Source organism: Dasypus novemcinctus, chromosome 13 (genome assembly GCF_030445035.2).
Source record: "Dasypus novemcinctus isolate mDasNov1 chromosome 13, mDasNov1.1.hap2, whole genome shotgun sequence".
NCBI classification, from domain to species: Eukaryota; Metazoa; Chordata; class Mammalia; order Cingulata; family Dasypodidae; genus Dasypus; species Dasypus novemcinctus.
The window spans coordinates 34,973,605-34,988,201 of record NC_080685.1 but is presented as its reverse complement, the minus strand read 5'-3'; the positions used below and the strand labels follow the sequence as shown (position 1 = coordinate 34,988,201).

General features: G+C 38.8%; 1 protein-coding gene across 1 annotated transcript in view; it reads left to right on the top strand.

Moving 5' to 3' along the window:
• Positions 1 to 14,597, top strand: part of SPTA1 (spectrin alpha, erythrocytic 1) — an 82,247-nt gene that overhangs the window by 31,216 nt on the left and 36,434 nt on the right. Inside the window, exons 22-30 of the mRNA XM_058309932.1 lie at positions 1,070 to 1,221; positions 1,842 to 2,028; positions 3,589 to 3,690; positions 5,078 to 5,169; positions 5,993 to 6,137; positions 8,213 to 8,394; positions 9,655 to 9,754; positions 9,864 to 10,061; positions 13,814 to 13,957. Coding sequence (XP_058165915.1) covers positions 1,070 to 1,221; positions 1,842 to 2,028; positions 3,589 to 3,690; positions 5,078 to 5,169; positions 5,993 to 6,137; positions 8,213 to 8,394; positions 9,655 to 9,754; positions 9,864 to 10,061; positions 13,814 to 13,957 — 1,302 coding nt within the window. The remainder of the gene's footprint in view (positions 1 to 1,069; positions 1,222 to 1,841; positions 2,029 to 3,588; positions 3,691 to 5,077; positions 5,170 to 5,992; positions 6,138 to 8,212; positions 8,395 to 9,654; positions 9,755 to 9,863; positions 10,062 to 13,813; positions 13,958 to 14,597) is intronic.

The window sequence follows — 14,597 nt, the reverse complement described above, 5'->3', positions numbered from 1 at the left end:
AACATTTTTTCTATTTCTTTTTCTCTTAAATAACGGAAATTTATATGGTAATATTTTTCCTCCAGATATTATGAAAGTTCCTGTACATACCTTTTTCAATCTTAATAGGAATTCTATGAAATAGAGTTATAATCCCAATTTTATGATTAAAAAAATGACAATTCGAAGAGCTTAAGTAATTTTCTCAAAGACACACAAACATGAATGACAATTCTGTAATATATTTATAGGACTACACTATCTCTTTTCTCATTCCTCTTCTGGGCCTGATGAAAGACTTTCAGTTTATTCTACATCTTCTCAAATTGACTTTCTTTAGACCTATGTAAACAGTGGTAAAACATTGGCTAGGATATTAAATATATTTTTCATAAAAGCCCAAGTCTTTTTGTATTTTAATAGCTAATTGATCTCTAAAAATTCTTGGGAAGAAAGGAAGGTAAGTGAATTTCTTGAAAAGGTAAGGTGTATCACTATCAAGTGAGTTATATTCCAGTTCCTCTCTCTCTTTGCCTAGGCCTGTCTATTTCACCACATTATTCTTTGAGATTAACTCCAGAGTGGTTAGTGTAGCAACACCCCCACACATTTTGGGGATCAAAGTAAGACTTAAGTAAAAAGCCTGCAGATAAATGAATTCCAGATCAACCCACAATTTTGGGGAATTCTGAGAAAGAAATAGAGGTGGAAAATTCTTATGCCACATTGTCATATGCAGATGCTCCACCCCCAAGAATCACAGTTCTATTCTGACTCTAGGAGTTTTTTGTGAATTCTTTGGTGGACAGAGTGCTCTATCATTTGGAGAGCTGACTTTGGTTTGTAGCAACCTCTCCAAACATGAGGGTCTAACCTCAAATATCAGTTTCCTAGATTTCAAAGGCTTATATCTGCAATTCCTTTAATTCCTCATTTAACTTCTTTGCAATATGTGAAAATTATAGGCCACCCACAAGCTTCCCTTTGCCATCAACTTGTTTCTGTTCTTAGAGACTTAGAGTTGAAGCATCTCCTATTAATGGGTTTTACAAGAACTAATGAAGGAGTTGGGGATATGCTCTCCCTTCAGGACTGGTGGAAAGTGGAAGCTGATGATCACCAAGGTTTTGTCCCAGCTATCTATGTCAGGAAACTGGCCCATGATGAGTTTCCAATGCTCCCACAGTGGCAGCGAGAAGAACCAGGCAGCATTACACAGCGCCAGGAGCAGATTGAAAACCTGTAAGTTCTGAAAGCTGGAAAACTGGACAATATTTGGCCAAACATTTCCTTTTGGTCAAAGACACCCTTACGACTCTGTGTCGGTTAAAAAATTAGAGATGTCATTGCAAATTCACGGATGTTAAGAACTGAAAAAAAAACCTGGAATTCTCAACTATTTCACTTTTTATGTGAGGAAAGGGAACCCTCAAACTGCCAGAGGTCAAACACTTAATAGACCAATGTCTTCTGACTCCTTGCCTAGCATTCTTTCAAGTTTATCAAGGATCCCCTGGTTTCCATTTGACCTTTGCTTGCTATATACCAGGCTGCTTAATAACCAGTTGCCAGTTGGCATGGGCAAAATTCACATTTACATAATGAGAAAAGGGTGTTGTCAGCCATACTATTGGAACATGAACACTTTTATCGTTTTTAAATGTAATACTGTGTGTTTGTCTCTCTGCTTCCAATGCCATTTTCCTTCTATCTTTATTTCCTCTTCTCTTTTATTGTTATTCTTTGGATTTTTCCTCTCTTTCCTTTTTATCCTTTTCATTCTCTTTTTCTCTGCCTCTACTGTTTTGTGTGTTCTCTGCTTCTGATTCCAGCTTTCCCATTTTCTTGGTTTCTTCATCCAGATACCAATCCCTCCTTGATCGGGCAGAAGAACGCAGACGTCGTTTATTGCAACGTTACAATGAGTTTTTGCTGGCCTATGAGGCAAGAGACATGCTGGAGTGGATCCAGGACAAAAAGGCAGAAAACACTGGGGTGGAACTAGATGATGTTTGGGAACTTCAGAAAAAGTTCGATGAATTCCAAACGGTAAGAAAAAGGAACCTTATCTTCTAACCATCTTTTTGAGGATTGTTGTGATTTCGTTTTATTCCATATCTCCTCCTTTGTGACCCATTAATTTATTTCACAGTTGCTAAATATTCTCTTCAAGGATAGTGAGAGCTCTGTAGCTCAGATGTTCCTCTCTTCTGGGTATTGTAAGCATTAATAACTGGAAAGGAGAGTACAACTTTGCAGCCTACATGCCATGCCACTCCCAAATCCTGCTGGCAGTGCTGGTCTCCCTCAATTCTTCGAAATGTCCCTACTACCATACTATATTCCTGATACCCAGTTTGAGATGGCTGCTGTGGGACTTTGTGTCAGTTTTAATCATGAAGAAGGAATTGAGCTGGGAGAGAAGAATGACCTGACCTTACTGCCAGACAGTTTTTAAACTTATACCTACCTAAATCTTTTACATCCTCCCTTTTGTTCTCAATTTATTCCATTATCTTAATTAGTGGTGAGTATAAATTACTTCTATCCTTTCTTTTTCTAATGCTACTTTCCACATGGAATTCGAGGCAATTTAAATACACACACACACATATGTTTAGAAGAGAAAAGTGAATAAAGGGGAATCAACAATAAAATTATAATATAGGCGGCGGACTTGGCCCAGTGGTTAGGGCATCCATTACCACATGGGAGGTCCGCAGTTCAAACCCCGGGCCTCCTTGACCCCTGTGGAGCTGGCCCATGCGCAGTGCTGATGCATGCAAGGAGCGCCCTGCCACGCAGGGGTGTCCCCCACATAGGGAAGCCCCATGCGCAAGGAGTGCTCCCCATAAGAAGAACTGCCCAGCAGCAAAGAAAATGCAACCTGCCCAGGAATGGTGCCGCACACACGTAGAGCTGACACAACAAGATGACTCAACAAAAGAAACACAGATTCCCATGCCGCAGACAACAACAGAAACAGACAAAGAAGACGACGCAGCAAATAGACACAGAGAACAGACAACGGGCGGGGGGCGCGGTGGGGAATAAATAAATAAATAAATCTTTTTAAAAATTATAATATAATACAAAAAATGAGACTTCCATGAAAAAATTAACTCATTGAAACATTGTTGTATAAAGCATTGAATAATATTCTCACCATAGACATGGTAATGAGTTTCCTAGAGCTTTTCCTTACATATCCCTAAATATAGGCAGATTGTATCACCTCAGAATGTAACTCAAAGAAATATTCTATGGAAAGTAGAGGTGGTTATAGTGGTAGAAAATAATACTGTATGGTTCAGGTATATATTTTTCTGATGGTATAACTTAATCCAGAGGAAGCTTTTGTGAAATCTAGAAAAATTAGTGTGCTTCATACTTCAGTTCTCTTAGGCAAGTTATTGGTAGCTGTTGGAAATTAGGGAGTTTAAGAGTGCACTCTGTTCACAAGCAGATTGAAAGAAGGCAGCTGGATATATTCGTGAGGTTAGGACAATACTTTAATATTCAGCTAAAAGAGGGCAGGAACGAGGAAGTAAGTATGCTAAATTCTTGAGAAGAGGATTTATATTCTTTGGGGCAAATTTTCCCACCCAGGATTTGAAGACCAATGAGCCTCGGCTGAGGGATATCAATAAAGTGGCTGATGATCTGCTATTTGAAGCCCTTCTGACGCCGGAAGGAACTCAAATACGGCAGGTACTTAACGCTTCATCTATTCCTCCTCACTGAGAGACTGGGCTTTGCGAGTCCTCATTTCCCTTCATATACTCAACTTTATGTTCTCACAGGTCAGCAAGAATATAGGTAATGGCAGTGGGGAGCTGGCTATGGAAAAGATCATGGACAAATAGTTTAGTCTGGCCATATTTATTGTCAAAACAAATATAATTAAGCAAGCTCAAAAAAGAAAAAAGTTCCTTTTTCTTTGTCTTTTTTTTTTTAATTTAGCAAGTGTCCTTTGTACTCCCATAATAGTTATTAGGTTGGGGGTAGGAGTATGTATTAGGACCAACAATTCAGATTAGCTTCAAGAGGATGTATTAGCTAGTTCAGGCAAAATTAAGCTAGACAGCAGGAGAATTGATTTAAGTCCTGGCTTGCTATGTGTGTGTGGGCAAGCCAATTCATTTCTAAGGACCTAGGTTTTAACATCTATAAAGCAAGAATTTTGGACAGAACAAGCTCTAAGTTTCCCTTTAGTTTTTGTTCTCAGCTCCACTAAATTAAACATAAAGTTCTTGAACAACACCCAAATAAACTACCTTTCTAATTGAAATTTTGGAATTGATATGTTTAAACTGACCTGAAATTTTTAAATTGCAATACATACTTATCCCCACCACCACACACATAGAAAATTCAGTGCTCAAATACAGGAATGCAAAGAAAATATAGATAAAGGAACTACTAGAGTGGGGAGGAAGTAATCAAGAAAGTTTACTGGGAGAGGTGGATTCTGATAAATATACTGAAGGAGGCAAAGATTATGTGAGTAGAGATGGGGAGAGAGAATTCTGGGTCTGATACATTGTTCTGTAACTATGGTTCCATGAAGACCTAACATATATTTATATAGCATTCTCTTCAGCTCTCTGGGTCGGCATAAACCAGTGAAGATGAATTCCTTGCCTCTTTTTGTGGTGGATGTCATGTGATGAAAGGGGGGAGTATGCAAGTGAAAAATTTATCCCTGCAGAAAACTGGGCTCTAAGGGTTTATTCAATTCAGGATGCAGAAAAGTATTAAAGGTCTCCTAGAGAAATGTGATAGTTTCTAACTACTAAGGCAATACTTTCCACTCATTCTTTAGCCTTTGTAATAAAGTCTGTGTAGCAAAATACATAAATTTTGGCTCTATAATTGATGGATCCACCCTGAAATATCATTTTGGGGAAAAAAGAGAAATCTCTTCCTCTACCACGCTCAAGCTCAAACTCTCCAAGAAAGAAGTGAAACTATACACTTTCTGTAGGAAATAACATGAGAGCAACCATGATTTTAAAATCCATCTAGTTTTATAGGCACCACTGAGCTATCTGAATTAGCTTCCTGACTAATGTCTGATGTGTCTGCACTGATTTAGGAGTTAAATGCCCGCTGGGACTCCCTGCAGAGGCTTGCAGAAGAACAGCGCCAATTGCTGGGAAGTGCCCATGCTGTCCAGATGTTTCACAGGTAAACATTTTAATTCCAGAAAACAGTGTTGCTCTAGGACCCACTGAAAGATCCCCAAGTCTAGTTGCTGTGGCAGAGTCACAGTTATTAGTTATTAGTCTCTTCCTGAGATATAGCCACTTTGTCAATAGGAGAGCAAGTGTGTCAGTAGTACTTGATATATAGCATACCTCAAGATAATCATTTTTACTTTTCTAGTGCCTAGGTTTGGACCCTGGTATGTGATAGTCTATATATGATTCTGGGATAGTGAATGAAACTTTAACTAGATATGAGCAGCTTAAGTAATTATGTTTCTGAACCCAAAGTGGGCAATAGAGAGAAAAGACCCCACAGTGACTGTTTATTTAACATTTATTTTTCTCTGATTTCCAAACCCATGTCTCCATTAAAAAACACAAACACACAAGCAAGTGAACAAACAAAATTGAGACCAAACATCTTTTCTCTTTATAAAAGTATTTTTGAAGATTCAGGAGAGAGAAAACCAAGACTGAGTCTTGAAATATAATGGTTAGGCACATGGCTCTGCAGTTAAACTATCTGGTTCTGTATTAAACTCAGTCTCAGTGGGATAACCTGAGAAAATATTGAGCCTCTTTAAGCTTCAATGTCCACATCTCCATAATGGGAATGATAATAGTAGCTATGCCTCAGGAATTCATTATGAAGATTAAATGAGTAAGTGCTTGGTACATAAAAATGATGATGATGATGGTGGTGGTGGTGGAGGTGATAGTCATGATCACTTCCTTGTGAGCCCTACCAGTCTACCTCTGCTGCTCATCATTGCCTCCAATATCTTTACTCTCCTGTGTATCAGAGACGCAGATGACGCAAAGGAGCAAATTGAGAAGAAGTGTCAGGCCCTCAGTGCCGCTGACCCTGGCTCAGACCTGTTCAGTGTTCAAGCTCTTCAGCGACAACATGACGGCTTTGAGAGAGACCTTGAGCCCCTGGGGAAAAAGGTAAGAAAGCCTGTGCTTCCAAGCTTTCCCGACACATTCCTTTTCATGTATACACCTAATAATCTTCCCATTTTGGTTTTCTTTCTCAGCTCCTTATTCTTGAATTTCTCTTTATTGTGCTCCATACGTGTTCTTGTACCCTGTCCTCAAAGCAAGGACAATAAAATGACATGACCCATGACCTTTAACAGTGGGGAAAAATATCATGGAAATTAAGAAAACCCTACTAGCCAAATGGCTGCCCTATATTCCTTTGCCACTTTACTGCATTCCAAGTGACCATAATTTGCTGGAAGCTAGTCAGAGACCAGAAGCCTAGGAGAGACAGGAAATGGCCAAACCAGGATGGCCAGGCCTATACCTGAACATGCTACATTATTTCTTCAACCAGGAATAAAATGAACTTTCCAATCTTATCCTGACCCAAAATTGAACTCTTAAGCTTGCCAGTGGCATTCTGGGTAAATCAGAGGCATCATATAACTTGGCATTATCATGTAGAACAAAAAGCACAGAAGATATCTATTTTTGAAAAGATCTTCACCAGCAGATTAAGACTAGCTCCAAGTCTTCTTTGTATTAAAAAAAAAAAGTATATGTAAATTTGACTACTTCATATAGTTATATGGACAAAAAAGGGGTGGTATTATTTTATAAAGTAGCAAGATATGATTTTGCATCACTGTTGTCTATTTGGGAAAATAAGCACTGTGGCTCCAGATATTTCTATTTTTAATTTTTGAACTTTTTATTATAGTAACAAATATACATCTCAAAATTTCCCATTTTAACCATATTCAAGCATATAGTAGTATTAATTACATTCAGAATATTGTGTGACCATCACTGATCTCCATTGCCCCTACTTTTTGATCTCCTCAAACTGAAGCTCTTCACCTGTTAAACTGTAACTCTCTCTTCTTCCTCCACACTTGGTAACCTATAAACTACTATCAATGTTTATGAAGTTTGCTTTTCCTAGGTGATTCATATGAGCAAGAGCACACAATATTTATCCTTTGGGATCTGGCTTATTTCCTTCAAATATCATGTCTTCAGGGTTCACCCATGTTGTAGCATGAATCAGAACTTTACTTCTTTTACAGCAGAATAATATTCCACTGAGTGTATATACCACATTTTGTTTATCCATTTACCTGTTGAAGGACACTTGTACTGATTCTGCCTTTGGCTGTTGTCAGTACCACTGCTATGAGCACTGGTGTACAAATATCTGTTAGATTCACTGCTTTCAGTTCTTTTGGGTATATACCAAGAAGTGGGATTGCTGAGCCATATGGTAATTTCATTTTCAACTTTCTGAGGATCATCAAACTTATTTCCATAGTGGCTCCACCATTCTGCAGGGCCACCAGCAATGTATAAGTGTTCCTATCTCTCTGTACCCTTACCAGCATTCATTTTCTGTTTTATGAATAATAGCCATCCTAGAGGGTACAAAGTGGTATATCATTGTGGTTTTGATGTGACAAATAATTCTGTTGACAAATAATGTTGAGCACCTTTTCATATGCTTATTGGTCATAAGCATCTTTAGGGAAATGTCTATTCAAGTTCTTTATCCATTTTTAAATTGGGTTATTTGTTTTTTTGTTGTTGAGTTATAGATGTTCTTCATATATTCTGGATATGAACCTTATGGTTCAGATATATGGTTCACAATTATTTTCTCCTATTCTTTAGGTTGTTTTTTCAATTTTCTTTATAGTGCCCTTTGATATATATATATATACATACATATAAATGTTAAATATTGACAAACTCCATTTTATCTATTTTTTTCTGTTCCTCATGTGATTTTGTATCATATATAAGAAATAACTACCAAATCCAAATTTATAAAGCTTTCCCTTATGTTTTCTTCTAGGGTCTTTATGGTTTAGTGCTTATGCTTATGTCCTTGGTTCATTTATAGTTCATTTTTGTATATAGTGTGAGGTAGGGGTTCAAATTCATTCTTTTGCAAGTAGATATCCAGTTTTCTCAGTACCATTCTTTTGCTAGGAATCAGGTGTGATTCTGTCTAGGTTAGTGACACTCTTTCACCTTCCCAGGTGACCACCTTGGAAGAAACAGCAGAGCGACTCTGTGAGACCCATCCAGATGCCACAGAGGACCTTCAACGGCAACAAAAAGAGCTCAGTGAGGCCTGGGAGGACCTGCTGGGACAAACAGAGGATCGTAAGGAGAACCTAAGTGAGGCCCAGAAATTCTACTTGTTCCTTAGCAAGGCCAGGTAAAGCTCAAAGGCAGACCTTCACCAGTAGGGGTGGGTAATCCCCTTGTTTGGTCCTGGAGTAAAGTGTCAAGAAGTCTGGGTACAGGTGCTCTGCTCTTCACTACTAGAGTTGGATATACTCATATGTTCAGTTCTAATCTTTGTTAAAGACTAAAATTTCAGGGTCAATACTTTAAGAATGTGAAACTATCCAGGCCAATTAAGTAAGATTCTGCTGAGTGTATAATACATATAAGACAGTGTCAGGAATTGTGGGGAGTGGGGGATTTCATGGTAGATCATGGTATTGCCCCAACATACTCTTAAACAACAGTAGGAACTCAGAGATGGAGAGAACAATGGATGCATTGTAAAGAAAGTAACCTTATCATTCAGGATTTTAACCAGTGGGATAGATGAGAAAGATATTAATATACAGGGAACTAGGCAAACAAAGGCACATGGATAAGAAAGATGCAGCATATTCATGGATGGAGAGTGTTAAAGGGTAGGTAGAATATGAGTTTTGTATGTCAGAATATGAGTTTTGTATGTCAGAAGAAGTAGCAAGAGAGAAAATTCAGAGTGTGGGATCAAATCCTGAGAATTTTTAGTGTCTTTTTAAGATTTTGGATATTATTGCAGTCTGAAAATCACCTGGCAAATTCACACTTTATCTATGCAACTCTTTCCTCAGTCTGCCCCTGTAACCTCCATCTGATCCTACAGATCTTTGTTTCAGCTTCACTCAGCATTAGGAGAGTCTTTAAGAACATGTAGTTTGTCATCTGCAAGTACCTTGTTCCCTCTGTGTTTGCCTGCCACTTTTATGAGTAAATTGAAACTTCATCAGAGTCAGACAGTCTCTAGCTTGGCATGCTGGGAAAATCCTTATCATATCAGTCTACTTGGAGGAACTTTAATAGTTTGTGGAAGGAGGGGATTGTTTCCATTCCAGATGTTTACTTTTAGTTCTATTACATAGGGCAGATCACTTACCTCTAGGTTTGTTTACCTTATCTCTAAAATAGAAATAAAAGAATTACTAGCATTCTATACAGGGTTATTGAAGAACTGAAAGCTTTGTGTAAAGTGAGTTTTAAATGTAATGGTTTCCTATCACTAAATGACATATTGCAAACTGCAAACCTCAGCTCTGTGAAGCATGCAAAAGACATTGTCTAGAAATGTTTTCTAGAGAGGGAAAGCCATAGGACAGACAGCCCTGTAGCAAGTTTCAATGTTTTCTTCTCAATGCCAGTATGTCTATTTGTCTAGGGACCTTCAGAATTGGATCAGTGGCATCAGTGGCATAGTTTCATCACAGGAGCTGGCTGAGGACTTAACTGGCACAGAGATCTTGTTGGAGCGACACCAGGTATGACTTCAAAAGCCATGGCCCCTGATCACTTCAGCTCACAACCTCCCTTATTTTACAATTTTCAGTGTAAATGGCCTCACCAGTCATTGCCCGTGTGTTTCCATAGGAACATCATGCTGACATGGAGGCAGAGGCTCCCACCTTCCAAGCCTTAGAAGATTTTGGTGCACAACTGATTGATGGTGGGCACCGTGCTAGCCCTGAAATTGAAAAAAAGCTTCAAGCTATCAGACTAGAGAGACATAATTTGGAAAAAGCTTGGGAACAACGCAAAAGGATGTTAGATCAATGTCTGAAGTTGAAGGTACAGCAAATTCTTAAAGCTAAGCAGAGTTAGCCTCCATTTGTTCTCTCTGAGCAAGTTTATGTGGTTAAGATACACTGGTCTTTCCATGCTGTAAGCCACTGGTCTTTCTATGCTGTAAGCCAAGGGTACTTCTTGACATCTGACATTGGATTCTCTGCCTTGTAGACTGATCATTGTGGTGTTCTTTGCTCTTATCTCTGTTAGAAAAGTCAAACAAAGTGGGGGTCAATCCTGAGCATGAATTGGGGTGATTGCAATTATTTATCTGGTTATTTATTTATTTTTATTGAGAAAATACTGTGTGGAGGCCCTACGGACACAAAGATTGATAAGATCCCTTTTCCTAAGTAGAGAAATTAGACATGTTAGATTATTCCTATACAGTAAGGTGATTATTAATAAAACAAAAAGTATGAATTATTCTGAGGTTAAAGAGAAGGGAACAATTCACATTTCTGGGGGAAGAGAGTGGGAGTGTCCCAGGCTATTCTGAAAGATAATGTTTACCAGAGTCTTAAAGAAATAACTAGCAGGTATTCACCAGGTATTGAATATGGGGAAGGTGATCCCAGGATTAAGATAGAGCTTATATAAAAACATAAAGGATTCAGTTCATCTGAGATTTGTGATTGAGTGTATATTTTGTGTCTCATGAATGCTTTGGGTTTGGGGGTTATGGATGTTGAAGTACACAAACTCCAGTCTTTTCTTGACTAGTGAAGTTGATCTGAAATTGACTTCTCTCTTTTCAAACATCTTAATAACTCCTTCTTATTTGCCATGTGGCTCTCTTATCTTTACCTCTGCTTCCCACAAGGCAAGTTCTTACCTCATTAATCCTACTTTTCTTGATTTTCCCAATACCTCTAAGTTACTTTACGTTAGTATTTTATTTTTGAATTTACCTGCCTACTCAAAGTATCCTGTCAGGGAGACTTTCCCTTATCTCATATAACTTTCATGTATCTCTGACCTGCAGAGATTTGTGGGGTGATGGAAGATTGTAAAAAATATATATTTTTTATCTTATCTTTAGCAAAAACGTGTAGGTCCTTGCATATCAGTTCTCTAAAATGTGAATTATACATTTCCTTACCACCAGTCTGAACTCTAATTTCTAATATTTTCCACTCTTTGTGTTTTCTAGTCACCATTCTATTCCCTCTGCCTTAAGACATATATCCTACTTCAATTAAAGTTTGGAGTACATATAGCTTTTAGTAACCCACGCTAGTGCATCACACCTTTGTATTTCTTGAACTATGTTTGCAGATCCACACTGAGAAGGAAAGCCACCTTAATTCTTCATCCTCTCTAAGAGGTCCTATTACTTTTCTTTAAACCATATTTTCTCTTTATTAAAAAAAAAAAACCCACAGTCTCACCACTGATACTGCCACAAAACAACTGTTAAGAATTATATAGCTCAGGTCTATCTCATATATGTCTGGCAATCTAAATACTTGGAAAAAATATATAAGTTTGAAGTTGGAAATAATGGGTAGTGTACTTCCAAGAGTTGGAAGAGACTATACTCTTTATCCTTAAAGTCACCACATTACTAATGAGAATTCTGAAGCTCTCTGGTCTCCAGAAACTTTTGGGAATATCCCTTTCTCCTTTCTGGAGAGATATCCCCTGTCTAAGAATTAGACTAACATTTACTGAACATTGAAGGTTAAGTTTTGAACAAGGTTAAAGCTTTATCAATAATTCCAAGCAAAGATCCATAAGGAAAATTATATATTGAACAAGTGAATTAATGAATGAATGTGTGGGACCAGAATGACAGACAAAATTTTTAGGGAATCAGTATCCAAACAAGTAAGATAATTAATATGTTGGTGCCATAAGTAGAGGGGGGATTAATCAGCTTGCTATGCAGTTTCTACCCAACCCTCAATTTCACAGACACACACACACATGAAAACTTCTTGAAAGAATATTATAATGGAACCTGGCAATATATTGGGCTTCATTTTTGAAGAAGTTTTGGATTACAGAGAGGTTCAACAATGGCAGGGGAGGAATACTGGTGTGGGATGTTATTGACAGGGGACACATGTTTGGCAGGGAGTTCTCCAGGGCATATATCCAGGGTACATAAAAATGTTTGGATATTTTCACAGTGGTTACAAGTAAAAACAACAACTAGGGGAGTGCTGAGTTCCTAGCCAGGGGAGCTCTATTACAGTCCCTAAAGGAACAGTAGCAATCCCCTAAGTGCAATGACAAACACCAAAAAAGAAGGAAGGTCCAACAATGAGCCCTTGATACTAATGACTATGCTTGTAAGCCTGTGCACCTGAAATAACAATAAGCTCTAGAGCTGTGAGGTGCCTAAGAGTTACCTCCTGAGAGCCTCCGTGTTGCTCAAATGTGGCCAGTTTCGAAGCCAAACTCAGCATGTAAATGAATTGCCTTCCCCCCAGCATGGGACATGACTCCCGGGGATGAGCCTCCCTGGTGCTGAGGGATTAATACCAAGTACCAGCTGATGATGTAACTAGAAAATGACCTTGAATAAAAGGGTCAACTCGGACCAGCAGAATATCTCAGTCTACATATAATACCAGGAGTTAAAAATGCTTTTTGACCTGAATCAAAGGGGGAAGTGGAAAGGACAAATGAGTTTATATGGCTATGAGTCTTCAAAAAGAGCCAGAAGGTTATCAGAGGGTTGCCCTTATGCACACCTCAGCAGAGTCCCAGAGACAGAGAAAGCAGATACAACCACAAGTATTGGTTCTTCTGAGGGCTACAGAGACCCACAGGTTCTATGGTCATGGCAGATGGAGCTCAGTGTCATACTTTGACCCTACTTTGGAGTTTGTGTTCCTGTGTGATGGAGCTGGACTCAGATGTGATCTGTGTCCACAAGCCTCTCCTGTTACTTTTACCAGATCTGTAGTTGGTGCTGGGGTTTCATGTATACCCAGGGGACCTAAATCTCTGGACTGACCATGTGATAACCAGGCCCTGAGCCTCAACAGACTTGCAACTCCTGCACTCTGGTTTATTGGACTTACCCCACTCAGCTAACATGGAGGTGAAGATGGTCAACCACCACACCAGGGAACCAAAACTGCCTGCAACTGAAAGCAGGAGAATTGCATCCAGCATCCATGTATAATCTAAGCCCCCTCTTGTTATAGATGTGGAGTGGATACATCCATTCTAAGGTCCACTGGATGAAGGAATAGAGTATGGATTAGAGTGGACTTACTGATAGTCTATTCATGAACTATTGTGATTAGTAATCGAAGAAAATGTGGCACTGGTGTGGAGAAAGTGGCCATGGTGGCTGCTGGGGGTAGGGAGTGGGAGGAAGAGATGTGATGTGGGGGTGTTTTCAGGACTTGGAGTTGTCCTGGATGGTGCTGCAGGGACAGTTACCAGACATTGTATGTCCTCCCATGGCCCACTGGGTGGACTGCGGGAGAGTGTGGGCTCTGGTGTGGACCATTTACCATGAGGTGCAGTGGTGTTCAGAGATGTATTCACCAAGTGCAATGAATGTCTCATGATGATGGAGGAGGTTGTTGTTATGGGGGGAGGAGTGGGGTGAAGGGGGTGGAGGGTATATAGGGACCTCATATTTTTTTAATGTAACATTAAAAAAATAAAGATTAAAAAAAAAAGAATTCCTGCAGGATCCTTTATGTCTATATAGTGGAAGAGGACTAAGAGCATTGTGTCTGTCACCCTGGAATAAATGTACCATTTTCCTCTAATTTTATTCCCCATAGTTTTTCCAAGGGAACTGTGATCAGGCTGAGAACTGGATGGTGGCTCGTGAGATTTCTCTCAGGTCAGATGACAAGGGCTCCTTAGACAGCCTGGGGGCCTTGATGAAAAAACGTGATGATTTGGACAAAGCAATCACTGCCCAGGTAATAACAATTAATATGATAGTTCCAATAATAACTATTAGTGATCATAACAGAAATCCTATATCTGAGTAGTTTTATCATGTTAAAGTATCTTGATACCTATTTGCTCCTTGCAGAAAACTCAGAGGTAGGAAGGGCTGCTTTATAAAGTGGCTCAGTCTTGCCCAAATTAAATGTGGTATTTGTACTTCTTACTTTTACTCCAGCAATTAACCTTCAAGCTCTACTCCAAACCCCATATAGTTGTGTTATAAAGGTGATGAGGCTTGTATCTGTCATTGCAAAATCAAGCAGAAAAATTAGAATGCCCCATAAATGTCCAACTGTCAATACCTATAAAACTGTATAGTGCTAAGTGTAAACCATAATGTAAACTGTGGACCTTGGTTAGTAGCAATGCTTCAATATTTGTTCATCAATTATAACAAATATACCACACTAATGTAAGATGTTGTTAGAAAGAGGATATGTTGGAGGAGGGAGGGGGTGGAGCATCTGGGAATCCCCTATAATTTCGATGTAACTTTTCTGTCATTGAAAACTTCTCTAAAAGTAAAGTTTATTATATGAAAAAAAAAAGGTGATGAGGAAATGAATAAAACTGTCTTAGCTTTTGGGTCTCATTGCCTAGGATAAATGG